This window comes from Rhamphochromis longiceps, linkage group LG20 (assembly GCF_057381845.1).
Source record: "Rhamphochromis longiceps isolate RC_006_pf linkage group LG20, R_longiceps_female_GT1.1, whole genome shotgun sequence".
Lineage (NCBI taxonomy): Eukaryota > Metazoa > Chordata > Actinopteri > Cichliformes > Cichlidae > Rhamphochromis > Rhamphochromis longiceps.
In genome coordinates, this window is record NC_140576.1 from 23,312,367 (window position 1) to 23,339,537 (window position 27,171).

The 27,171-nt window shown below is 37.3% G+C and overlaps 2 protein-coding genes across 3 annotated transcripts; both read right to left on the reverse strand.

Moving 5' to 3' along the window:
• Positions 1 to 20: 20 nt before the first annotated feature.
• On the reverse strand, positions 21 to 7,278 carry LOC146645347 (uncharacterized). Of its 2 annotated transcripts, none has more exons than XM_085394627.1 (5): positions 6,809 to 7,278; positions 4,888 to 5,372; positions 4,427 to 4,490; positions 2,461 to 3,475; positions 21 to 2,325 (listed from the first exon to the last, which is right to left on the reverse strand). In XM_085394627.1, coding segments are annotated over exons 1-5 (1,845 nt in total). In that variant the 5' UTR covers positions 7,088 to 7,278; the 3' UTR covers positions 21 to 2,323. The 2 variants fall into 2 exon arrangements, with proteins under 2 accessions (XP_085250753.1, XP_085250752.1); XM_085394626.1 differs by having other exon boundaries at positions 4,888 to 5,375.
• A 1,586-nt stretch (positions 7,279 to 8,864) lies between these two features.
• On the reverse strand, positions 8,865 to 26,824 carry LOC146645348 (immunoglobulin-like and fibronectin type III domain-containing protein 1). Its single transcript, XM_085393871.1, has 26 exons — positions 26,779 to 26,824; positions 25,442 to 25,501; positions 23,178 to 23,300; positions 22,924 to 23,063; positions 22,697 to 22,796; positions 22,376 to 22,418; positions 22,068 to 22,239; positions 20,575 to 20,779; positions 19,929 to 20,201; positions 19,556 to 19,816; positions 18,992 to 19,096; positions 18,730 to 18,882; positions 17,816 to 17,938; positions 17,533 to 17,649; positions 16,947 to 17,071; positions 15,463 to 15,604; positions 15,036 to 15,329; positions 14,503 to 14,799; positions 11,246 to 11,425; positions 10,985 to 11,113; positions 10,572 to 10,880; positions 10,217 to 10,302; positions 9,918 to 10,110; positions 9,527 to 9,823; positions 9,114 to 9,440; positions 8,865 to 8,989 (listed from the first exon to the last, which is right to left on the reverse strand). The coding sequence occupies exons 1-26, from the start codon at positions 26,822 to 26,824 to the stop codon at positions 8,985 to 8,987; spliced, it is 4,305 nt and encodes a 1,434-aa protein (XP_085249997.1). The 3' UTR covers positions 8,865 to 8,984.
• Positions 26,825 to 27,171: the final 347 nt, after the last annotated feature.

The window sequence follows — 27,171 nt, forward strand, 5'->3', positions numbered from 1 at the left end:
TACAATTTTCTGTGTAACACTAATATTTAATGAGGTCAAAGGTATATTTCACCTGAACCTTTAGAAGAGTAAAAGTATAAAGAAGCATAATATGGAGATTTATACCTAAACACTGCACCGGAGATAGCACACTTACATATTAAACATGTTTAACAAAATATGAAAGGTGTGACACCTGGCATGCTCAGCTGAATTTTGTTACATTTTGTGGCAAACTGGAAAACCAAAAAGATACATAATTTCTCTATACAGCGGAGTAAAACTATTTTAAGTGCACAGGAGAGTAAAATTTTTTAGTGTTAATAACTAAAGTTTCAGTGCTCATTATAATGTCGTCCAGTACTGTACAACAGGCTCAAGTTTTTAATAAAACTAAGAACTAATGCACTAATATGGCATAGAAGAATGCACTTAAGTTTTAGGGACATAGATAATATTTGATAGCAGCATAACTTATTGTAATAAGGTTCATAGGTTTCTGGACAATGAGGCATTTATTAGAATTTTTCCTCGGTAAACCTGCACAATGGGTTTTATATCAAACAATCAAAATGTTATTGCAGGGCAAACTTTTAGTTTTAATTCAAGTAATTTAACTAAAGTACTGCATTAACTCTTTTAGAATTACAGCCTTTTTCATATATAATATTCCATTTTTAGAGGCTCCTGTGTTGTGGTGTACAGAGACAAAATTATAAAAAAAAATGTGTAACTGTTTAAGATAAGAAACAGACTGAGGTGTTCCTGGCGACCATGGCGACACAACAGCAATTAATCAAGTATACAGAAGTGAAAGAACCAGAGTTTATTTTACAAACATAATTGTTATACTGATAATAAAAAAAGTGTGCTCTAGGTTTGTTTTATTTCGTTTTTTTGTAAAAGTGCACAGTAAAAATCACTTCTTGGAAACATATTTCACATTTGTAAAATATGAATACACATATTTGTAATTTCCTGAAAAAAAATTAAGAAAAAAAGACATTTGAGATACTAAAATATTTTGCTCTAAGGTTACACTCACTTTAGCAACAATATTTTTGATTATTGGAAAACTCACATTATTTGAAATCATGTTTCTTGCTTTGTTTCTGTTGCTAAACATGTTAATACCGCCATTTGTTCCTCCCTCAATTCATCTTTGCTGTCAGTGTGCTGCAGAAAAACACTTAAATCTGAAAACTACATCAACATTATTAGAAAGCTAAGCTTTCGTCAAAAGATATTTTTAGATGATGTATAAAATGAGTCGCCTCTTGGCTTTGTGGACAACTTGTTCTCTAGTTGGTGTGACTGATGCTTTGAATGACATGTGAATACTTCTGCTGTCCTAAAAATGTAACTTAAGCACAGTGCAGGCTCCAACCCCTCATATGCAGAACACTTTGTCCCTGAGGTGCATCATTAAGCTTTTTTTCTAAAGTTGCATAGTCTTTCTATGATTGTTTGTTAAAGACACACAACATTTATTAACATATGATTAATTAAAAAGCAGCAGAGTAATGACAGAGTAATAACCTTTTGACCTCCCTGTATCTCACAATACCACCAGTGTGTTCTGTCTGGCTGGAATTGTAATCAGTTAAAAAGTGCAAATAAAATGATAATAACCAAATCTATAGAGCAAGCACAGCTCTAGTTATTAAACACTAAAAAACAAACATGTCTTTAAAGAGTAAAAAAAAGTTTAATAAACTTTGCCATACCTTTAAAAAAACACTCTTATTAATTCAGTTATTGCATATTATTGATTTTCTACCATTTTTCTTGTAGTTTTTTTCCCCTGTGTAAACAACATCAGGGACACAATGAATTACAGAACTGTAATTGTTGTTTCTCGTGATACATTTCAGGCAGTGACAAAAAGCAGCACACTTTGTCACCAAGACAGGTATTACTTATGGCTTCAAGGTCACAGCTTATGCACTGGCTTCTTGTTATTTCATTAACAGCTTGGTAGAAAATAGTGTAAATTGTTATGACAAGTGGAATTTATTTTCTTTAAAAAACATAATCATTTGATGGGTTAAGGCTTGTTAGACTGTTATTGGCAGGTAAACCCTGAATGACTCATTTCCTTACAAAAACGAGCCATGTTAGATTTTGAGGTACAGGTTTCAGCTCTGCATGTTGACGGAATTTTCGATTAGGTGTGCCTTTCAGAAAGCAAATGAGTAATGCACCTCGACAACAGCGATCAATAACTCTTTCTAACAGTATTTTTTATATTGCAGACAGTGGTGGAAGTCGGAGAAAGCTCCTGTTTTTCTTGATGGATAGGTCCATAGCATAAAAGAATGAAATTTCTTCCTGGTGGTATGCACTCTGTAAAAACATTAAAAAGAAGATATTAGAATGGATATATCAGTAAACACATTTTAGTAAGGCAGAATAGTCAATTAATAACTTGGATTGATAATCAAGTCATTATTTATGAAAAAAAAGAAAGTGAAATCTTACATTTGTCTTCTGGCAAAGCATCAAATTCTAAAAACTCCTCTTCTTCATCAGCCTCCTGTGGGTCCTCTGCACCATGGTTCTCCTCTTCATCTGCTGCTTCCTGCTGTTCGTCCTCTACTTCTGACACTTCTTCCTCTACATCTGGTTGTTCTGCCTCAAGCACTGCCTTCCAAAGCTGCTCCTCTTCTCCAGATGGTACGTGTTCTTCTGACTTCTCCCTTTCATCGTCTTCCGACTCCTCTTTCTCCAACACCGTCTCATCCTCATCTCTTGCTTTGAGGCTCTCATCTTGGACTGTTGAGTCGTCCTCACCTTTCTCTCTTTCAGGTGCCTCCTCTTCATCGCCTTTCCGGTTCTCGTCTTCAGGCATCTGCTCTTGAGCATTGGGTCCCTCCTCTTCTGTCAGTGTTGTGTGTCCCTTCTCTTCTTCTGATACAGTAACACACTTCTCTTGTTTTGCATCATCTTCCTCTACTGCCTCTGCCTGCTGTGTAGGAACAGTTTCCTCTGTCGCAGACTCCACCTTTTCAACAGGAGCTGTATCTTGTGTATTTAGTTCTTCTGGCTCATCAGACTCTGCCTCTTCTTCCTCTTGGGTGGATGTAACTTTTTCATCAGCTGTAGGAAGAGTCTCTTCTTCTTCTGATTCAGCTGGTGCAGCTACCTCTTCCTCTCCAGCTGCTATGGGTGTCTCTTCTTCAGTGTCTATGTCTTCTACTTTTTCAGTTCCTAAGGCTTCTTCTTCTTCTTCCTCCTCCTCCTCCTCCTCCTCCTCTTCTTCTTCCTCCTCGTCAGTTTCTACATTTTCTACTTCTTGTTCACTGCCCAAGGCTTCTTCTTCAGTTTCTACAGTTTCTACTCTTTTTTCAGCTTCTACAGGTGTTTCTTCTTCTTTTTCTTCACTTCCTGCAGCTTCCTCTTCCTCTTTGGTTTCCGCCTCTTCTTCAGTTGTAGGAATTGTTTCTCCCTCTGTCTTTTCCAGAGGCTTGGTCTCAGGTTTCGTTTCTGCCACAGACTAAGATAAGCAAAGTCATATCAAATAACTGGAGCAAAATATTTACTATTCAGCTATGTAGGCATCTACGTAGGTATCTCAGTGAATGTGACGTGATTAACTGACATACAAAACAGGAAACTGCACCACACGAGTGTAAATGCTGATGTAAATCCATTGGGGAATCCATGCCAGGCAATTAGCTTCTTCAAATTAATGTGATGAAAATGTTATTATGGTTCCTAATGGGCACACTGTGAACGGAAATAGTAAAGAGGCCATGTGTGGTGACAGCATGTGTGTTAAGCCATGTCAAGCATGTTCTGCCATTGAAATGTAATCTAATTAAATGCGATAGCTTAAAAATGTTCTTTCAGTACATATTTAATAACTAATAAATCTAACATATAGTCCTAGATATCTGATTGTATTCCAAGTTGTTATTTATTTTCCTTTTAAAGATAAATCTGGTCTAGCCTGGTTAATCTGATTCTAATGACTGATTTATTTAGAGAGCTATTAGGCCATATTTTTCTTACCTAATCATGAGTTCTCAGGTTCTTGTGGCAGGTTTAAAAAAGTTTCAGGTTTAAGAATCATGTAAATATCACATGTCACATGCAGCTGTACTATATGAATAAACATCAACAAACTTAAAGTAAAAATATTATTAGACGGACTGAATAAAGCAAAACAAAATGATGATTTAATAGATTTGACTGTCAGGACTAAAAGGGTTGTGCTTAACACACAAATATCAAAATTAGATAAAATATTACATCAGCAGGGGCACTCACATTTGATCTGTTTATTTGCCATTTAACATTAATTTGACCTGACTGCTAAGATCATGATTTGCTACCTTTTTTCCATTTTATTTTTTTCCATTTTGCATTTAATTAATAAGATCACCCAATGGGCTTCTTTGTTATTACGGGCTGCTAAGTTCTGATCCTCCAGACTGTGACGTACCACATTAAGTTCCTGTACTCTGGCCTGATGAAGCCACTGCGACTGCTCATGTTCAAACAACTCTCTGAAAGACAGAAGACAGAATAAATTTCTCTTATGATCTTGTGGTCATTATTTTGTACCTTCATGAAGCTTTACTCACAAAACATACCGATAGTTTTATTACAACACTTCTATTTCAAAGCTCAAATGACAATAATAGCATGTGAGCCACGTTCTCTTGATGGTTATGTAAGCTTCAAAGACTTTTCAGCTTTAAAACTTATGAATACAAAAGAAATATTTACATAGATCATGGCAAACTCACAGTGTGATAAAGAGGCCTACCAACTCTGGTCTAGAGTAACACAGAGTTGCAGACAGTGGCAGCCAACAGGGCTTTGGCAAAGACAACATAAAATCATGGGTGAGAGGAGGCAAGTTATTTCCTCCACTGCTCTTTTTCCCACTCCACCACCTACCTGACAGTAGTCATTTCGACCACGCTAGCCTTCAACTGAGTCTGGTAGGCGTCTAGCTGGTCCTTCAGTCTGAGCATCACAGCAGCCTGTCTATCCAGGGCGGCACTCACTGTGGCAATCTCTCCAACTTTCTCCTCCAGCTTAGATTCTGCTTCTTCCAGGCCGCCTGTCAAGATGTCGACCTTCTGGGCTAGCTCACCAGTCAGTGTGGCTAAAACCTCCACCTTCATTTTAACATCTTCAAACTCCTCACTCTTTCCTTTCAACATGGTCTGCAGCTGGCTCAGTTGCTCCAGAGACACTGTGGCTTGTTGCATCTCTGCCAGGCGGGTTTTCATCTCTGTGTGGAGTGACAGCACCTGAGCGGGGAGGTCTGATGTCTTGAGCTGTTCGGCTGTAGCTAAGGCCATACCCACCTGCTTCTGGGCCAGTGAATAGGACTCCTCAAGGGCATTAAGTCGGGCCTCCACGTTGTCCGAAATATGCTGCTGCAACAAGACACAGGAATGACACAGAGTCAAGCTAAGGGACTATTATCCTCACTTATTTTTATGATTGATAGACTCTTAACTGTCACTGGACAACAATTATGCTTATTGGGAAAAGATTTTGTTACTATTAAAGGGACGGAAACACCAAGGACAGTTTTTTGTTAATTTTCTTTTACCTTTATTTGCATTGCATTGTTTGCTTAGATTCTGTATAATATAGTATAATATAATATAACAAATGCTTGGGGGAAGGAAATATGTAGCCACACCAAAATCTCATCATTAACAGGCGTGATCATGAACAAGCCATTTAGGAAATCTCACTTAACAGAGATGAACCTCAGATCTTTGATTTATTTGCAGTTATGCTAAAACTGTCTTTTTTGCATTCTTTATAACCTTTTCTGGATTCTTCATTAAGCTTTCTCCTTACAACATCCTGAAGCATTTCACATTTGTGAGCGACAGAACAATTTACCACTCATACAGAAAATATTTGCCGAACAAGACTGAGCTAGCTGAAATGTTCTTGTGCAAAGTTTCTGCAACCCTGTCTTTTCTGAATAGAAGAAATACTTAAGGGAAGGAAATACAGATATACTTAATACTTCTTGGAATACCATGAATTGAATTTGAAACACATGGAAGAAGACTAAAATACTGAACATGGCAGTCATGAACTACTATTTACTGTGATATAACAGGTTAATTTCATTCATGGTAATGTGTTTAACTATAAATATAATTATCTCTTACATAAAGTGTGTCCTTTCAGATTTATAGACAGACACACACAACATCGCTCTCTCTGCTTTTCTACAGTCTTTCAGATTGCCTGCAAAGAGCCTCTGAGCTGGTGTTCAGTATCAAAATCACAGACTAAATTTAGCCTTGGCTCATTACTGCCTTGTTTATTATTATTTTGGCAGCATCTTCAGCACAGCTTTGGGGGCATATTCTTGACTGGTATTACAATACAGAATTTTCCACAGAACCTAGAGACTAAAAGAGATCTATTTTACATTTGAGTCATTGGTACAGGCATTTGTAGGTCAAGAATAATCCTCATTACAAACGTCAGCAGCTGTGTGGATGTTAGAAATAGCAGCGTTTTGTACTCACTCCAGTGAGGCTGTTGGCATGTGGAAATCTGATAGAGGCCTGCAGATAACTTTCCTTACTTGCAACTGACAACGTGTGCTGGAGCATTTTATTTTATTTTTTCTGTGTGTGTGTGTGTGTGTGTGTGTGTGTGTGTGTGTGTGTGTGTGTGTGTGTGTGTGTGTGTGTGTACAGAGTTTTTTTTTTTATTCTAATCTCGTGAAAATATGGTTCACAAGATTGGTTGTTCATTATAAATATTGGCTATCAATAAGTGCATCTGGTGCTTTTGGTGGCTTGCAGTTTTAGGTGACTGGATATATTCTTACCTTGTTGCCAGACTGTCGCATTTCTTCGTGGGAGGATTGTAGTTTCACTATCTTCATCTGTATGCCCATGAGATTGTCTGTTAAGTAGGTTAAAGTTTGGTACTGCTGGAAACAGAACCACACTCCGGTGGCACCTCCAATCACAAAAATCAGAAATAAAACCAATAGAAGTGTGTAGTTATTCCCTCCAGGGCGAACTTCTGTCTCCATAACTTCATTTTTGAATATGTTATCTTCATGTTTGTGGTTGTTTTTCGCTTTCCGGTGCTTGGCTGTCATTGCGCTAAAAAGGACACAACGTCCGAATCAGGTAGTGAGGTGATATTCAAGGACCCGGTGGGTAAGCACGCTTGGGCCGTGGTGTGAGCAGTGATTTACTTCGGATGGATCCTTTAAGTTGCGTGGTGCACCGATCGGCCCGGGTTAATCACTCCACAATAAAGCTGCAGCGGGTCGTTGGCGAAGCAGTAGTGAGGGAGGTGTGAGAGGGAGGCGTGAACAGTAGGTAGCGTGGTTGTCCATTCAGGAAGATCAAGGAGGAGCGGAGGGCCGGGCTGCCATCAGGAGTGGCTGAGCCCTGAGTCACGGTGGTTGACTGTCATCTAATGGAAACACTGCACGTCCGCTGATGGAGTGCCGTGCGCTATTTTTTTTACTTCAGAAGCCATAAGTGTAAATGGCAGGTCTGCACGTTTCCACTGTGGACCAGACTCACTCTAGTATTTAACAAAAGGGTGCCATAAGAAAATATTCATTAAGTACAATTAATTTTCTTTTATATTGAAAGTGTAATATAAAATGTTACTTTGGAAAGGCCATGTTCAGTGTCACTCTCTGACTCTGTAAAATTCCCCTTTGCAGTAAAGGTCACCTTCAGTTTCTAAAATGTCAACATTTTCTTGGTCTTTGCTGCTTTGTTTCAGTCTTCCTCGTTAGTTTAAAGGTTCAGCTCCATTTTTGAATGTTATGTTTCCTTTTCAGCTGATACTTCATTTCTACATTTATTTTTGTCCTTCGTGTTGTCTTTTGTCTTCCCGTCTCTCACATTTTCCCCAATAACTATTCTTGTTGTTTTTCTTAGCAGAGCTACTAAACACCCATCCAAACATATGCCTTCAATAATGGTTGACAATTAAAAACTATAGGGAACAGTAAAAACGATTGACATACACTGTTCTCACTTATAACGTATTTTGCAAACACTAACATTACCGCTAACAGGTGGATTTTCCGTTTCGGTGCAGTTAGCCCAACAACAAGGAACCACTTACTTTATCCCTATTTTTTTTTGTTAACATAAAACGCATTGTTGCAGCCAGGGACAGTTTACAAAATGATCTTCTTAGAATGATTTTTGGTTTTAGTCTCATTGATTTATTATTATTGGTTATTGGTTCTGTTTCTGGTTTATTAAGCTAATAATAATGATGACGATAACAACAACAACAACAACAGTATTAATCTATTAGCCAGCACCAACCAATCCGTTGACATTCTGTACTGACACAAGATGGCGCTAAACATCTTCTAAAAACTTAACTGTAAACACTTCTTTCTTAAAGCCATCTTCACCAACAGTATTAAAGCTATGACAGTTTTTGAGAGCTTGGCTCCATGGTATAATTTAGCCTTTATACGTATAAATACATATACATGTTTCCTGTCCACTTAAACGTTTCCATCATATTTTTTTTATTTATTAATTCATTTTACAAAATATGACAAAGAAATTTTGCCTCACAGTTACCTATCAGGGGATTATATGTGTAGTAAATAATACAATACACATTTCTTTGCGAGGCTTTTTGACAAACGTTCTGATTGTACCACTGCTGTAGTATTTAAAGTGTATGCCTGCAATAAATTATAGCCATCTTTACAAATAACTCTCAAGTATTTGTTCAGATGATTCATCAACTGATCTAATATGTGATGGGTATTCTGCTGGTTACTGGATTAAGGGCTCAACCAAGACTCTTTAAATCATGACCAAAAACAAACAGGAAACCTTGTCGAACCATAAACAAATGTAATTATTTTTTAATTGTATTTATTTATTTATTTTATTTTAGTACCAATTTAATAAACAAGAGCACAATCTTGCCAATCATCCTGTGCTACACAGTTGATCTTTCAAATAAATGTTGCTCACACCGTACTGGCATCTTCCATGTCTTCACTCTGTGTGAGAGAAAGAGATACAGATTTATTGACCTTTACTATCACCCCCCCCCCCCCCCCCCCCCACCCACCCCCCCAACAACTAACCCTCACCGTAAATACAGCCAGTATATTTTCTTCTCACCTCTGACATTAAGGATGGTGGAGCATTCGGCTCGTCCCAAGCTGTTCTCTGCAATGACGCTGTACTCTTCCATGTCTTTGGGACCCACACGGAGGATTAACATGGTGCAAACTCCACAGGTGTTGGAGATGTAATAGTTGGTATTAGTGTTTAGACTGATGTGATTTCGATACCATGTTATGCGAGGTTTGGGGTTTCCTTTCACTGCACAGCTCATATAGCATTCATAACCTTTGGGTGCAGTGTGCAGCTTCAGTGGAACAATGAAGGATGGGGCACACCGCAAATCACAGTCCTTCATGGTTGGTACACTTACTAGAAACTTTTCTATGAAAGAGCAGACACAGTATTATCATTTTTTTCTTAAAAAGTGAGTATTTGGACTTTATGATTGTTTGAGATGACAAACACACCTTTCTTCTTCTCCACCTCCCAGGTTGGTGACTCAGAGGGTGCAGATATGCCCATGTCATTTTTGGCATAGACCCGGAAATGATATTCCCTTCCATGCATGATATTGCAGACTGTGAACTTGTTATTGAAGAGCCTGTCAGCCACTGTGACCCACGAACGCTTGGTAGAGTCCAGTTTGGACACGGTGTAGTGGAGACGGTCATCACGCTTCTCATCAGGAGAAGGTTCCCAGATTACTGTCACAGTACCAGGCACATTTTCTTCCAGTTCTACTGGTCCAGGTGGTTTTGGATCATCTGCGAACAGTTTTACTTTCATCAGATCCATCAGCTTTTGTTACGAAAAGATGTTGCAAAAGAAAACGAGTATACAATTATAGTTTTATTTTACCTGTGACCCTGACTTCTGCACTTAATGTTTCCTGCCCTACGAGATTTTTCACCAAAATGGAGTAGATGCCGGAATCAGAGCGCTCAGAAGAAGGAATCAGCAACTGGGAGGAGCCATCAGAGTTACTGATTGTGATCCGCTTTGTAACTGGCACATTATCCTTTAGCCAGATAATTGCTGGCCGAGGAGAAGCCTGTTTAAAAAAAGGAATATCTTCAACGTTTTCTTTTATTGCCTCACCCGTTTCGTTTTGCGAAACCATGGTTTGCCTGATTTTAAAACTGAAATATCATTCTCACCTCAAAATTGACTGTGATCCTGACAGAGTTTCCTGCCCGCACAACAAAGAAACTCTTCATCTTGTTGTTTGTGAATCTTGGCCTCACTGTAGTGGTGACAAAATAAATAAATAAATAAATAAATAAATAAAAAACAAAAAAAAAAGGTTTGTACCATATTGTAATTTATCATGGTTCGTAATTGGAATGAACAAAACTATATAAGAAAAGATAAATCATCACAGAAATGTTGTATTCTACCAAGAACGAGTGAATTTTCTGGGGGGGTAAAAAGTTTTATTTAAAACAAAAAAAAAATCATTCTTAGCAGCAACAAACCAACAGAATCTGAAATATCTAAGACTTGTTGACATACCTGGTGAAGGCATTGCCAGTACATAGTTGGGCAGCTCCTCGGGCTCACTCTCTCCTCCATCATTAATGGCAATCACTCTTACCCAGTACATGTCCATGGATTTCAGGCCTTTCACACTGAAGGAAGTCATGATGATGGGGGTACTATTACAGCGGGACCATTCGATGCAATCTGCTTGCCGAATCTCAACAAAATACCCTCTTGCTTCATCCTGTATGCCTGGTTTGTCTTCTGGTTTTGTCCAAGTTAGGACCAAGTGGTTGTAGGAGGTTTCTGTCACCTTAAGGCCTGTAACTTTACCAGGAGGCTCTGGTGTAGTTCAAACATCAGATATTTAAGTTTTGACTAAGCGATACTTGTTAATACATTTTTTTTTAGTCTTTTGTTTCATGTAGAATAGTTGCAACACTTACTCTTAGGATCTCGTGCAAAAACAAACTCTGAAGGGCTGCTAAATTCACCTGCTCCTGAGAGATTTATGGCAGTAACTCTGAATTCATATTCCATACCCGCAACAACATCCTTCACTGCATATTTCTTTTCTACAAAAGAGTTTACATGGAGAAAGACAGAAAGAGAGGAAGGGAGAAAAACAACAGCAAAAAAGAGTCCTGTTATGCTCTAATGTCATCAGGTCCATCAGATTAAACTGAGGTAAGTTAAAAAATACGCACCTTTTATGAGCTCATCATTGGCATTGACAACAGACCAGAGATTACTTCCCTTCTTTCGTTTCTCCAAAATATAGCCCAAGATACGTGAACCTCCCGTGTTACTTGGAGGAGCCCATGAAAGATTTATACAGTCATCAAAAGCGCTGGCCACTTTTGGAGGTGCTGGAGGGCCAGGGAAGGCTGAAAAATGCAGAAACGAAATAGATTGTGCTGGTAATGGTTACAATCAGAAAAAAAAAAAAAAGCTTTTTTGTTACTTGAGACCAAAATGAAGAAGCAGCCTTGAATCAGAGCACTGTAATTTATGTAGATAAAACAATAACTGTACATATAAACATTAATGTTTTAGCTATGTATGTTCATTTATCAACGTGTACTATGCTGAAATGATTAACATCTAAACTGATAATTGATAAGTTAATTTCATTTACAACACCAGGCTTCACACCTCCTCCAAGGCTAAAAAGGTCTCTTATTTTCATAATGCAGTATATGTATATCATATATGTATATCATCCTATCTAGGTTTCTCTCTCGGTGGTAAACTGTCCCAAAAATTCCTGGCTGTGGACTGTAATCCAGATGGATCCCAAAGTTAAGTTGTGCCAAGCCCCATCACTGGTAAAAATTTCATGGAAACCTCATAACTTTTTCAGTAATACCACTAACAAACAGACACACAAACAGGTAATCTGAGCCAACTACATATCCTCCTAGACAGAAGTAATGGTTAATAATGAAAAGAGTAGTTGTTTACTGCGCATCACTTGATTCATTAAGAAAGGAGAATATGGCCAGTAAAGCACAGTAGGGGGCAGTAACGCCGCTTTCCTACCGGTTGATGCATTTTGAACCATATTTTGGACATGCCACAGAGAGGCAGAGCAGATCTAAATAATGACGTTTGCTGCTTAGATTAGCTGCATCAGTTTCAGGGTCCTGTTAGCTCGTTGTTACACTGTAGGCGAAGAGTCATTAGTGTTATCAGTTGTAACACCTGCGTTTTCCAGGCTGCTCTGAGGGAAAACAAGCCTCCATTCCCAGAACACCGGCACACAGGGACAAATTCACTGGTAAAATTTGTTGTGGCTGGTTATATGTACCCGTGCCTGTATTTTCTATAATTAACTATAAAATCATTTGCATTGATACAAGCTACTTATGCCACTAAATTATTCCACTAGTATAAACTTGAGTCTTTTAGGACCGGAAACTGATAAAACAGATGCTTGTTTAGCTATCCGTTTTAAGCTAAAGCCTAAGCTATAACTTCATGTGTCATTAAAATTCCTCTATGAAATACAGAAAACGGGCGAGCTTAAGTCCATAGGTGGGAGTAAAGAAGTACAAATACTTCGTTACTGTTTCAGGTATCTGTACTTTACTTGAGTAGGGTTTTTTTTGTTACTTTAACTCCCTACTTTTTTAAGTGTCTGTACTTTGTACTCCTTACATTTTCAAAACAGGCTCGTTACTTTTGTTTTAAAGCATTTGGATCGAGTTGTTATTTCGAAAAAACATCAAACCGATTTCAGAGTAAAAACAGAAACAGTCACAGAAACACATCAATGGCAGTTTGTTTATTAATCACCAGAGGATGTAGCGTAAAGAGATATGACGTGTGCCAAAGTCAGGATATTGTTCTTTCTTTTTTGTGTGTGAAAACATCGGAACTACTGCAGGTGTCTGTAAGTTGCGGTTCTTAAGCATCTAACTCGCCCTACAGAAGATCAGCGAGCATAGAGGGAGTGACGGAGGTAAATTCAAATGCAGCGTTTCTGTAAGCTAAGGAAACACACAAACTGTTTGTGTGCAGTTTAGCAACAAAGTGTGTTGCTAGCTAAAGGTCCGGCTGCTGTATTTCACAGGGAGAGAAAAGAAAGAGAGCTAACTTCACTCAGAGATGGAGAAAGATAAGAAAGACCGGACAGGAGAGAAAGAAGAGAGGTTAGATTAAAGGTAAGGACTGCTCAGTTGTATTGTATAAAGTAGAAATGTAAAGCTTACATTTAAGTCATGTTTTTATATCAGATATTTGGGTCAGTACATGGGATTTTTTTTAATATTGTGAAATGCTGCAAATGAAATTGAGACAGACTAAGTGTTATTTTAAAGGTTGTATGAAAATACTTTGCAGTGTAGTGAATTTAAAGTAAGGAAAAGTGTGTGACTGGTGCACCATGGCTGCGGTTTCATGGCCAGAGTAAGGTTAGATCAAGTATAGCAGAGAATTGTAGATGAGTTTTAGCAGATGATGCTTAGATTCATTAACTAAATTCCACCTTCATACCCACTTTATAGAATCTAGAAAAAAAGAGCATAAACAGTGTACTGTCAGTGTAGAGCAGTGGTAGGGAACTCCAGGCCACAAGAGCCGGTGTCCTGCAGGTTTTAGAACTCACCCTGGGTCAACACGCCTGAATCCAATGATTAGTTCTTTACCAGGCCTCTGGAGAACTTCAAGACATGTTGAGGAGGTAATTTAGCCATTTAAATCAGCTGTGTTGGATCAAGGACACATCTAAAACCTGTAGGACATCGGCTCTCGAGGCTTGGAATTCCCTGCCCCTGGTCTAGAAGGTGGAAATGAATTTGACTTTGAATCTGAAAAGGACTGAAAAGGCTGGTCATGTGGCTACACTGCCAGGATCATGTTTTATAAATTAAAAAAAAATGCTTAGTTTTAACAGCTGGTGAGAATAACTGGATTCAGGTGAGGACCATTTCAGGCTTGTCAAAAATGACAAGTCTAGCCAGTATTTCTGCAAAGCTGTACAGACAGATGGTCCAGAGGGACACTTTGAAGTATTTTTCAAGCAGATCTGCAAACAGTAAGTACTTTCTTTGCATTATGCTGTGCAGTGGTTTGTGTGTGTTATGTTTTAGCTGTGAGCTATAAGAGAGCGAATGCTTGTTTTAACCGTTTTATAGTTACCCACTGTATAGTTTACCCACTTTGTAGCCTATGTGCCATCATCACATATACACTGTATATATCTTACAAGTAAACTGATTGGGAGATCACATTTGGCTTTTAACTGTATGTCAGCAACCTGAAGTTTTGACTGGCAGATTTTTAAACCTTTTTGAAAACTGGTGACAGTGAGCAGTCACAAGGTCGTCTATTTGGCATTTCATAATGAAAAGCTTCCTTTTCTGTTGAAGACAAATGAATCCCACAATAAAAATCAATATATGAAGTTTGCATTCTGTTATTTCTGTGTGATTGAGCTTGGTGAGTAGTCAGCTTTGCTTACCAAGTGTGCCAGCTTGCATTTCCTCAGTTTCCATAACTTCGCTTGTGCCTTCTGCAGTCACTGCTCGGATGCGGTAACAGTATTTCCGCCCTCGCTCTACGCCTGTGTCTCGGTAACTGGACACACCTGGTATTTCCGCTATTTTCTTCCAGGTGTTTCGCCCCACTTGCTGACGCTCCATTATGTAGTTAATCACTGGGGAGCCACCATCATCCTTTGGAGGGCGCCATCTAAATTCAATACATGTAGCTGAGCTCTCTGTTACCTCTGCAGGACCCAGAGGTGGGGTTGGTTTGTCTGAAATGGCAATAAAGTTTTATAGAAAGTATGGAAATACATTTACAATGTTCATAATAGAGACAGTATTTACGTAGAACTAATAATTACAGGACTTTTTAACAGAAAAACAACTTTGCACAAGTTTTCAAATCAGTTGTCAAATATATTATGAGGGTATGTCAGTCGAGATTTTTACTGCTGTTTGAAACCTATATTTATCTGTTCAGCTTCTGCATTGTCCATAATTCACTCACCAAGCACAATAAGCCGTGAGAGTGCCTCAGTGAAGCCGTGTTCATTTTTTAGCTTGATCTTGATCTCTCCTGTGTCCTTCCTCTGGCATCTGCTCAGAAGCAACCGGCTTTGGCTTGCAGATTTTTCTATCCTTGTATTGTTGTCATCTTGGAGCTCTTCTCCTTCTCTGAACCACTGAATCTTTATGGGTTTGTGTCCAAGAAAATGCAATTTGAAGATGGCATTGTGCCCCACTTTAACTGTCTTTGGCTCAGTAAAAGCACTGAGGTCTTCAAGGTCAAACCTGGGAGGATCTAAAGAAGTTTTTAGGAGTTGGAGAAGTATTATGTTATCCGTGATCTGCTTCAACATTTCTTTATTAGTATGTCTGTACATTTTCCATTTAAAGTTTGCAAAATGTCATGCTTTAATGAGCAGTTCTCAAACCTTTGACATTTATCATTGCCTCTGTTTTACGGCCATCTGCCTCAAAACGGTATTTTCCAGAGTGCTCTTCCGTGCACTTGCTTATGACCAATTTATGAATTGGCCCATCTTTAGTTATGGAGAAACTTTCATCTTGGAATATCTGATAGGAAAAAGAGCAAACAGTTAAAAGTAAAGAAAAATTAGGCTTTCAAAGGGGGCTTCTTGTCCAGCTGTGTGTGTCTCCCACATGGGCCTAAAGTACTTGAACACTGGCAAAAGATTTGAAGTAAATTAAAGATGAACAGCTGTTCAGTGAAACCGGTGATGATTTTCAGACATCAGTAATGACACTCTTTATTTATTAAATGTCAGTTTTGAGCTTTTAAATTTAAAATACATCAATAAGGAATCAAACTTTAGCGAGGAATGACAGAGTGCTACATTTACATACAGTTAGGTCCATGAGAATTTGGACACTGACAGTGTTTGTAATTTTGCCTCTGTACACCACCAAAGTAGATTTTAAATCAAGATGTAATTTAAGTAGAGACTTCCATCATTAATTTAAGAGGTTCAGCAAAATGTTGCATTATGTTTTGGAATTACTGTTTTTTTTTTTTTTTTTAATATATAGTCAGCTTATTTCAGATACTCAAAATTAACTACCACAGGTAAAAATATAAGAATAGTTGGATAAATATCCCATCCTATCCTGAAGTTTAGAGGGGTATCACCAAAAGCTGTGTTTCCCACCTAAACTCTTTTAGATGTTTTCAGTCTTATCTGGTGTTCTTGTTCTTCAGCGTAACCAGTGGTTTGCACCTTGTTGCACCTGTCAAATGCAACTTTAACACTTGAAATCAACTCCAGATATTTTATATGCTTAATTTGTCACAGAAAATGTAGGAACAAGCTCCATCTGGCTATGAAACTGCTTGTTAGTGAATTGTCCAAATATCTTTAATCCTCTATAAAGGCTATAGGCAAAGCTACTGCAAAGCTAAAAGTTTGCACTTCAATGCACAGCATTTTGTTAGTCAGTTTGTTGCAAGAGCGAGCTTGCAACAAACTGACTTCATTCAGGAGATGCAAAGACAGAGAAAAGACTAGAACAGACTGGAAAAGAAGGGGATCTAACAGGGATGAACAAGAAGCAAGAACTTTAAATATAAATATAGTACTCAGAGGCTCTCAAGAATCTGAACACAAGGACAGTATCTCAGAATTCTAAAGAACTAAACAACAAGTCTCAGGACAATCACAGTGTTTGCCAAAAAAATGTAACTGTCCAAATACATATGACCCTAATGCTACTTTAAAAAAAAAAAAAAATTATTTTGTTGCTGTTACAATGGACCTGTTTTCTTTTTTTTCTCAGTTATGAATTCGTTAGGCATGGTATGACAATTTATTGATCCACTGTCACAGTAACTTGGGTGTGTGGGTGAACACAGAACTGTACCAGAACAGAAATATAACATGTATATGTTTGTTTGACTAACCTGTTTGCCATCTCTGAACCAGGCTCCTTCACAGTCTTCACTGCTAAGCTTACATGTTAACTCAGCGATCTCATTGATGATCGCACTGACATCAGTCAAACCACAGATGAACTGAACCCCTGGATCTAAGAACAGTTAAAATGATTTTTGGAAAATCTTGGACATGAAGTGTGACACCAGTCAATACACTTTAATGGATTTTGGATATTGGTAGATGAAATAAATTATAAATGTATAATCTTACAACAACAAGTCTTTTCTATCTGTAGATCAGTTTAGTTTAGTTTAATATAATAGTTTTATTTTATTTTTTTCTTTTCCATCCACAAATAAATAGCTGAAACTTTAATGTTTCTTTCACTATCTATCAACAAGTTCAGAATGTTGTTCAGGTATGTTTATGCGGGTAAAGGTAGTCATGTCTGTGTTAATAAGACAGAAATACAGTGGAATAATTCAGCTAATTGAGTTTTACATGTTTAAGTGTTAATCAGTTTAGTTAAACAGATTATTAATTAAAAAAAACATCAAAAAACAAAAAAGAAAAACCCTTCTGGTTTAGAAGAATTCTTTGTCTCCAACTTACCAACCACCAAATCTTCGATCGGAGGGGCGTGTCTTTTACGCCTCATATGTGTTGAAGATTCAGTCTCATCCTCAGTCTCGTCACACCTAATGTCGTCTTTCAGACTTGCACTTTCACCTTTAAAACAAAAATCTTCTCTCAGCTAGAAGAGTTCTTTCAAAATCATACCATATATGGTTTTAAGCAAAACATATATCCAGGAATATATCCTTGAGTTTCCTCATGGAGGAAATTGAATCATACAAATTCCCCTTGCAATGCCACACTAATTGTGCTCCCTTACCATCGAGTGCATCCTTTGGCTTTTGGTCTTGCTTTGGAGAAATTGTGTGCTTGTCCTGGTCAGTAGCGTCTTCATCCTCATCATAGCAACTTGATTCATTTTCACTTGCTAGTTCTTTTGGATCTGTGTCAGGTATTACATGCACAACTTTATCCAGTGAATTTTTAAGTAATAATTTTGATGTTGATTTTGTTCTGCTGCATTTTATTTTCTTTGATTAATTAAGAAAAATATAATTTAAAAAGTGCTAAGGGACATCTTTCTGAATTTTTACACTATTGAAGATAAAGCTTCTATGCTAACTGTGTCATTTGAAGCTTTGACAGCAATTCTCATGGTGCAATATCACTTAAACTTAAACTGTTTTACAATAATAATTCACGACTATAATTTACAAGTGCAAATAGAAATGGCCCAAAACTTTGTAAGGGTTTGAAACAAAAGTCTCAGATACATATTGGTTACATTTTATTAAAAAAATACAAATGAAAGAAAATGCATTTTGTAATTCAATATTGCACAAAAACTGACAATAATAAAGCAATAAACAGTTTTTCCATCTGTACATCAGTGTATTGGGGTTGCTGTGGCTCAAGAGGAAAGTTGATGCTTAGATTCCTGGCTGCTCCACTCTGCATGATGGGTAACATACTGAACTCCAAGTTGCGATCTGATGTATTAATCAGATTATGAATGTGTGTGAATGTTAGGTACAAAACATCAGGTGCAGGAAAAAGTGCCTGTATGAATGGGTGGGAATAGGTAAATGGGGCATGCTGTATAAAGTGCTTTGAGTGCTTAAGTGGAGTTGAAAAGTGTTTTATAATTTATATCTACATATTTATATCTAATACACATAAGTATAAATCTTGAATAAGATATAGTGCATTTTCATGCAGTCATTCAGCCCTTACCAGATGTTTGTTGTTTCCATTGGACTTTCTTTCTTTTCATTTGTTTTTTGACAGACCCAGTGGAGTTATTGTTTCTATCAGATTCCCCCAGCTCTTGTTGACTAATGGTAAGCATTTGAGACTGGTCTGCATCCATAAATTTGTCAGTTGACTCTGGACAGACACAAAACAAGATTAAAGGTCAAAATATTTATTTACATATTTAGACTTTTCGGTCTATAACAAGGGAATGGACACACGTACTGCTTTGTATGTTTCTTACCAATTACTCTGATTTCTGAGTCACGACTTTGTTTTAAGTATTTTGATTTAGTTGCATGTCCAGTGAAGTTCTTAGTCTCCTCAGAATAATCTTCTTGATTTTCACCTACCAGTTAGAAATAAAAAAAAAATGGTGATTTTTTTAAAGTCGAAAGTCTTTTAAAAATATTTGTTTTTCAGAGATTTAATTTCCAGCCTGCACCAGTACCAGTAAGCAACTATGTCATACTTAATGCCACTGAAAAATAAAAGATGGCTTATAGTTGGGTAACCAAATATTAGCCAGGAACGACACAAGTTAATACACTCTGTTAATCTTTTGAAATAAGTAGCAGTAAGCGTGCATGTTTTATCATCAGCACAGTTTTAGCCACACTGCCTATTCACTGCAGTGCTGGTAGTAGAAATGCTTTGGTAAGACGTGAAGGGTGAGACAGAATATGGGACTGATAGGAGTGATAGGACAGTTTAATGGAGTTAATTTTAAGGAGATAATAGATTTTGTTGAGTTTTTGCTCCAAAGGACAGGGAGGGTACTGGCAGAGTCAGAAATACATGTTTTTACCTTGTCCAGTAACTTTACTGTATTTTCCACCTGTGCTTAAGATTAAAGTCAGTTCTTCTAATGCCAGTTCTTCTAAAGATAGTTTGTCGGTTATATGTACTGCTCCGTATTTTGCATTTACTTCTGCCAAGAGCTTCTCCATCTCCCCTTGTATTTTTAGTTGCTGCTCTTGGGCCACTTTCTCAATGTCAGTCCGTGCTCCACGAGCCACAGTAGTTTTACGGGGTCTCCTCTCACCACCAGGTGCAGGATTACTGTCAGCTTAAAAGTTAGAAGTACAACGTAATTAGTTATCTAATAATAATAGTAATAATAATAATAATGATGATAATATGAAAATAGCAATGGTTAAGGTAATGTTATACAGTGATACCTTCCACAACCAACCAGGCATTGCAGGATGTATTGCCAACCACAGCGGAATAGATGCCTTTGTCCAGCATCTGGCAGTCCTTGATGAGGAGCCTATGGATGAGTTTGTGGTCTGACATAGTTAAATTATATTTTTCTCCATCCTCCAGGATGTTGCCTTTGCCCATCCATGTGATGTTAGGTAGCGGGTGTGTCAGGACACACTCAAACAAAGCATCCTCCCTTTCTTCAGCTTTAATCTCTTGAATTTTGATCACAAAGTCGACTTTGGAAACTACAAAAAAGTAAAATATTATATTCATGTGATTTTCTTTTTGATATAATATATGTATCATCAGTATTGGTCATCTTCTATTCAATTAGAGAATGTAGAGAACATTGCAAGACTATTATTTGGACATGATTGTGTGCTTCAGTACATTCAGTGTCAGCTGTTAAAGTTATGTTACTGGATAAATATAATGGCTACTGTCTGCTTATGGGCTAGTCAGTAAATTTTTACAAGCTTTAGCATATGCACATTTGTTTAAAGTCGAATGTACAACAAAAACAATATGCAAATGCCCAAATGCTTATGTTCTGAAGACTCTTTTTTTTTTTTTTTTTTTTTTTTTCCAGGTCTAGCCATAGCTGGTTTTTAAACCTACATTTAAACTCTGCAGGGAGTATGAACTTTTCAGGATCCATTTGAGGCAGCCCTGCATTTCGAAGGTTGGCCTCTTGAATATCCCCCTTACAAAGCTCTGTGTCCTTTTGCATCAGGCCATCAATAGAGAAATTCGTTGTCCTTCCAACACTCTTTAGACTGTGTTTCCCTGTTTCATTTTCATCATAGGGAATTATATCATCCTGCTAGGTACACAGAAAAAAAGAACCTTCATGTCATGATGAATAGCAATGTGGTATAATGATACGACTTCTATAAAAATTGAAAAGTACACTGTGCTGGAAGCACTCTTTCATCAAGGACTACGGAACTTTATGATTGCATGTATTATGCGTTTTTAATGAAAGTCAAAATTATCAACATTTTTCAGTTGTTTTGAAATCACAGCTCCAGCGTATTTCTGACTCATTTACTGCTTTGTATATTACTTACAGTACTTACACACAGTACAGGAATCAGCAAATTGATATCTCTGACCTGGATTGTTGGTTACTATTTTAGGAAATTAATACAAGCATTTTTTTTTTTCCTTTTTTGGTCCTAAATGAAGAGATCTCAGAAGTGAAAGGAATGCAGTTAATAATATGAACACTTAAAAAGATGATATATGCCTATGGCTAAGTGTATACACTCACTTTAGTAGGTAATGATGTTTGGCCCTTGGTTAATGCAAAGTTTAACAATAGAAAATCGGAAAAAGGTTACTACTTCTGATGAGTCTCAATTTCTGCTGCAGTATTCAGATGGTATAGGATCAGATTTTCAAAGCATGAGAGCACTGATTCATGTTGTTCAGGCCGGTAATGGTGTGAAGGGGGCATTTTCTTGGTGTACTTTGGGGCTCTTAGTACAAATGAGCCATTCTTTAAATGCTACAACCTACCACGTCCATACCTTTATGACTGCAGTTTACCACTCTTTTAACATCTGATTCTAGCAGGATAACAGGCTTTGTCACAAAGCACGGATCATCTCAGCCTGGTTTCTTGAACATGACAGTGAATTCACTTTACTCAAATGGCCTCCAAAGTCACCTGATGTCAATCCAATAGACAACCTTTGAGATGTGGTGGAATGGGAGCTTTGTTTCATGGGTGTGCAGCCCGAAAAAATGTGCAGCAACTCCAATGCTATATAATCTCTGAGGAATGTCTGCAGCATGCTGTTGATTCTATGTCATGAATAATTCAGAGGGTACAATGGGCTCCAACCTGATACTAGTAAGGTACCTAATAAAGTGGCTATTGAGTGTAGTTAATAGTTATTCTGCTGATGTCATATTTGCATTTGAACTATCAACATATTGTTGCAATGCACAGTATGAGCTTGGTGAGTATTCAGAAAGTGCTTCATCAGCAGCTGAGTCAAATAATAATTGCACTCCATGACTGACACCTCAAGAATTTACTTATTAATTCTGAGTTTTAGAGATTAAGATATCGTATCCAGTGTGAGAGTTGGGTGTTTTTATACCTTCCTCTTATTTTGTGATTTCTCCTTCTTCTTTTCATCCAGTTTCTTGAGAATCAAATGTAAGTCTTTAACACCAAATTCTGAACAGATGCGCTCATAGTCGTTCCGGTCAGCTTTTAACATGGCATCCCAGAACCTTTCATCAGATTCTCCATCTGCTCTCTCTACTTTACTGAAGATAACAGGAAAATATTAAATGTAATGTATTTAACTGTCAAAAAAAAAGGATCAGTTAGGGAATTAATCCTTATATACTCCTGCAGAAATGTCCTCTTTTAAAAAGTATTTTAATAGGTTACAGTTCTTACCTCTTCTTCAGCAGTTTTCTGAAATCTGCTGGATTTGTTGAAGCTGAAAACAGCAAATGAAATTCAAGTTTTATTTAAATAAATACCAGTTTAAAAACACATTGAGTCCTATATCATTTTTGTAATAAAAAAATAACAGAACTAGGCCCTTAGACCTACAGTGTTTGTCTTGTTTTTCAGTGTCTGTCATTATAAGCTTAAATAATAAGAAATGTTAAAATCTACAAGAGCACTCCACCAATAGAAAAACTCTTCCAAATGCACACTAAAAGAAAGAAAGTACAGAATCCTCTTTAAAAGTATTTAATGGGCAAGACTTACCCTCAGTCACAGTTAATGTTGTTGTGCAGACAGCTTTTCCATATTCGTTTGCAGCAAAGCATTTGTATGTATCTGTTTCTGCAACAGACACTTTGTGAATCTGGAAATATTCATTTATGTGTCAATTCACATACAAATACATTATAGATCAATACATTCATGAGAAAAAAAACAGTATCAGTACTAAATACTTCAAGATCATCATGTGGAATAATTTATTCACTCACCTCTAATATATGCTCCTCAGTTAATTCATCATATTTAGTCTGAAATTTTTCCTTATCTGAAAGAGTTCCCTTAGCTCTTCTCCATGACACATCTGGTTTTGGATCCCCTGTCACCACAGCCTTGAAAACAGCTAATTTTCCTAAAAGACATGTCTTCTGTTTAATAATGTGAAAGATATTGCTGAAACCAAAAGCAACAATATCTTTCACTAATGGATCAGTTTTAATGGTCAGTTATAATTTAAAGCACCCACCTTTCTCAATAGTTACTGCCACTGGTTTACACTGGAAATCAGGGGTGCTTTTTCCCTCTGGCATGTTTACTAAATACTGCGTGATCATCACTCCAGAGGTCTTAGATCTCTTCCGAATAGCAGCTAAACAAAATGGGGGGGGGAAATAAGAAACTGAGTTAATCATAAGAATTAATCATGAGTTTGCTGGTTTTGATTGAACTAAACGGATTTCTTTTTTGCTACCAGCAGATGTCAGAAATGTCAAACATTTTCCCAGTGACAATTAGTGTGTTGACAGTAACTTTGCAAATGGAAAGTACAGTGCATAAATCTTACTGCTTTTGATTCCAGGTTTAGTTTTCAGTTTTTCTAAGTTATACCAGCTCTAGTAGCACGTAGGGTAATCAATTTATGTTCCTTAATTTTGGAGATGTGAATAGTACAAAATCTTGTCTGTCGGCTATGGTTCACGGTAACATCTATCGCTTGAAAAAGAACATGATGTTTTTCTTGGATATCTTAAATGTGTATTGCTTTAGAATGGTACTTTACATGGTAATTAGGACAAAAAAAAAACTCTTAGAAAACACCAGTTTCACAAAGCTGAAGGCAATGTCCATACCCTTTTTTTTTTTTTTTTTTTTTCTTTAACATGACTAACATCCAAAATTTAAATATCTTACATGTTGAATTCCCCTCACTGTCCACTTTATTAGGTAAACCTTTTAAACTCCAGCGTGGACCCTCTTTTGCTTTCAAAAGTGACTTAATTCTTTGTGACATAGATTCAACAAGCTGCTGTACACATTACCCTTGGATCTATAATGCTATGATAACAGCACACAATTGCTGCAAATTTGTTGATTGAACATCCATGATGTCAATCTTCCATTCGACCATATCCCAGAGTTCCTCTTTTGGACTGGGATCTGGTGACTGTGGAGGCCATTTGAATACGATGAACTCATTGTCTTTTTTTTCAAGAAATCGGTTTGAGATGACTTGAGCTTTGTGACATGGTGCATCATCCTGCTAGAAGCTGGAGGCTGTGGGATCGACATGGTCAGCAAGAATTCTCAGATTGGCTGTGGCCTTTAAACAATGGTCAGTTGATACTAAAGGGCCCACAGTGTGCCAAGAAAATGCACTCCACGGGACATACAGTACCATCCGAGTCTCATCAGAGAAGCAAGTCTTCAGCTGTCCTATGTTGATGAGCCAGTCTGATTTGTAGCCTTAGTTTCTTGTTCTTAGCTGACAGGAGTTTCACCCAATGTAGTCCTCTTGCTGCTGTAGCCCATCTGCTTTAAGGTGCAATGGTTTTTGCCTTCAGAGATATTCTTCTACATACCTTAGCTGTAACAATGGCTTGAAGCAGTCTAGCCATTCTCATTTGACCTCTGGCATCAACAAAGCATTTTCACCAAAAGTACTGCTGCTCACTGGATATATTCTTTTTCAGACCATTCTCTGTAAACCCTATACAACCCTGGTTGTGTGGAGAAAATCCCAGTAGCTCATCAATTTCTGAAATACTCAGGCCAGTCTTTTCTTCCTCATTGCAATGCTTGGTTTATGAAGTGACCATGTCTACATGCCTAATTGCATTGAGTTGCTGCCATGTGATTGACTGATTAGATATTTGCATGAACAAGCAGTTGGAAAAGTGTACCTAACAAAGTGGCTGATAAGTGTATATAACATTCAGAAAAGCTTGATATATGGTATGTTCGGCAATTTCAATATAAAATAGTGACCCAGACAATTTATCGTCAAAAAAAAATGTGCAGTGTGAATCTCTTCACAGTCAAATGTCAGCTTCAGCTCACATTCTGTACTAGACTATGGACTAATTCACTCAGTCATTTAAAATTCAGGCCACGAATGAATTCTGTGATCCTCTGCCTCCCTGCTTGGCAGCTGAACATTTCTTTATCAGGTTTTGAATGTTCAAAGACAAAGGATCACACAGGAGTCAGTAAAGAACAACATTAATCCAGGGATTAATGATTATTATGACAAGGACAGAAATAGGAGAGCTGCCACCCAATCAAACATGTCACTGCTTTGACAAGGTAGTTTTTCAGGTTATCAATACAAAGGTAAAACAGGTCACAAACAGACACAGCATTCAGTAATGCCTAATGTATTATTCATTGTTTTTTCCATTATTCAGCATAATGGCTCTTTCTCAGTATTATGTTGATACGGCACTCCAATGCATTGCAACCTCAAAAAACAGTAAGTTTGTCCGACAGAAAATAAAACGGTGCTCATTTCACCTGTCTTGTTTCCAGACACCTCATTAAAACGCTGAATATATTGATGAACAAGGGAGAAACCTGGGTGAAAAGAAATTACATCAGATCAGTCTCAAATACACGAGGGAATGCTGGTTTATGCTTGTAGGACAGTAGGTGGTATACATATGAAATTGTAAAAAGGAGCTGAAGACATAGTAAGGCATAATGTGGAAAAGGAAAACTCTTAAATGCCTGAATAAAACTCTAAGAGAGTTACAGTAAAAGGCAGCAGACAGGTGACTCTAATCCAGGGATGTTTTCTTCTCATCCTCAGTTTCAAGCCTTGGAGAACAGACTTTTAGTTAACTGGCTAAATGTCTTTAAGTTCTTAATTTAAATTCTTAGTTCATTTTATAACTTAACGGAGAAACTGCTCTATGTATCTTGTGGGTAGTTCCAGTGTTTTCATGTGTGACACCACCTGGTAACAGTGCAAGAAAGTTGTGAACACAACATCGACATATTATTTAAGTTTTGTTTCTTGCCACCTGAAAATCCAATAATTGCTTTCCTTCAGTTCTCTTTCTGTTCTGTACCAACTCCTGAGGGAAATATCTGGCTCTTTAGCTGCTAAATGTTCCCCTATGTTCACCACCTATTCACTGATTGTGTCTGTCTGTTATTTGGTGCTAAGCAGGGCTTGTCCAGGGGTTTTCCTCTAGTTTTTCTATTATTGTCTTGGAAGTCTAAGCATTACTCATTTTGCTTACAAATTTCAGAGTGTTTTTAAAGCCATAAATCTATCAGTAGGTACACCATATGGTGGTTTTCTACCTTCTTAATTGTTTATTTGACTGTAGCAATATGTTATGTTTTGGCAGGATTAGTGACAGCTCATTTCCCACCACTTTTGGTGATTAATTAACTTGTGCACAGTTTGCTATATATGAGACAGTAATTAAGTTTGCCTGTGTCAAAGATTAATGTAGGCTTTTATAACAGATAGTCGGTGCCAAATAGTTTTACCCCAAAGGCCTACTTTATTGTCAAAGCATTCACTCAGGATATAAAAATACATTTTTTCTTCTATATAATGCTTTTGGAGAATTTTTAATAATACAACACAGCCTTGAATATTCCTGGCTGAAGTGAGGGCCTAAATCTGGCAAGGATTAAGCTTGTAAACAATTCAACAAATATTTAATTCTTTAGATACAATAAAGCCATCTCTTACACTTGGAACATTTTATCTATTGCAAAAATAATACCAAGAGAATATGACGGCATATTGTGCCTAATAGTGATTGATATTTTTCTTCTTAAGAAGCATACATGTAATGCAAAACGAAAGAGTAGTAAGAATTGTAGTCCTTTACATTGTCTGTTTGCAGTGGTCCCCGTGCTCTTCCCTCTTTTCCACATTTTGGCAAGCGTTAACTGTCAAAAGGCGACCTAGAAATAGAAAGTGAATATGATTAATGCAACAGTAGTACTAGGAGTACTAGAGTGTTATTTTGCATAATCTTTGATTTGATAAGCAAGGATAATCCAGTGCATTTCTTTAAACTCGTGAGCCTAAACGCATTATATTAAGGGGTACTGTAGGGAAAATACCCAGTTAACATTTTCTGGGCATTGCTTTACAAGTGATGACAGCTTATGTTATGAGGAAGATGATGCTTTTGCATATATTATAAAAGCACACCAAAAAACAAAACAAACAAACAATAAAAGAAAACAAACAAATATTGAAAACAATCTCTGAGATT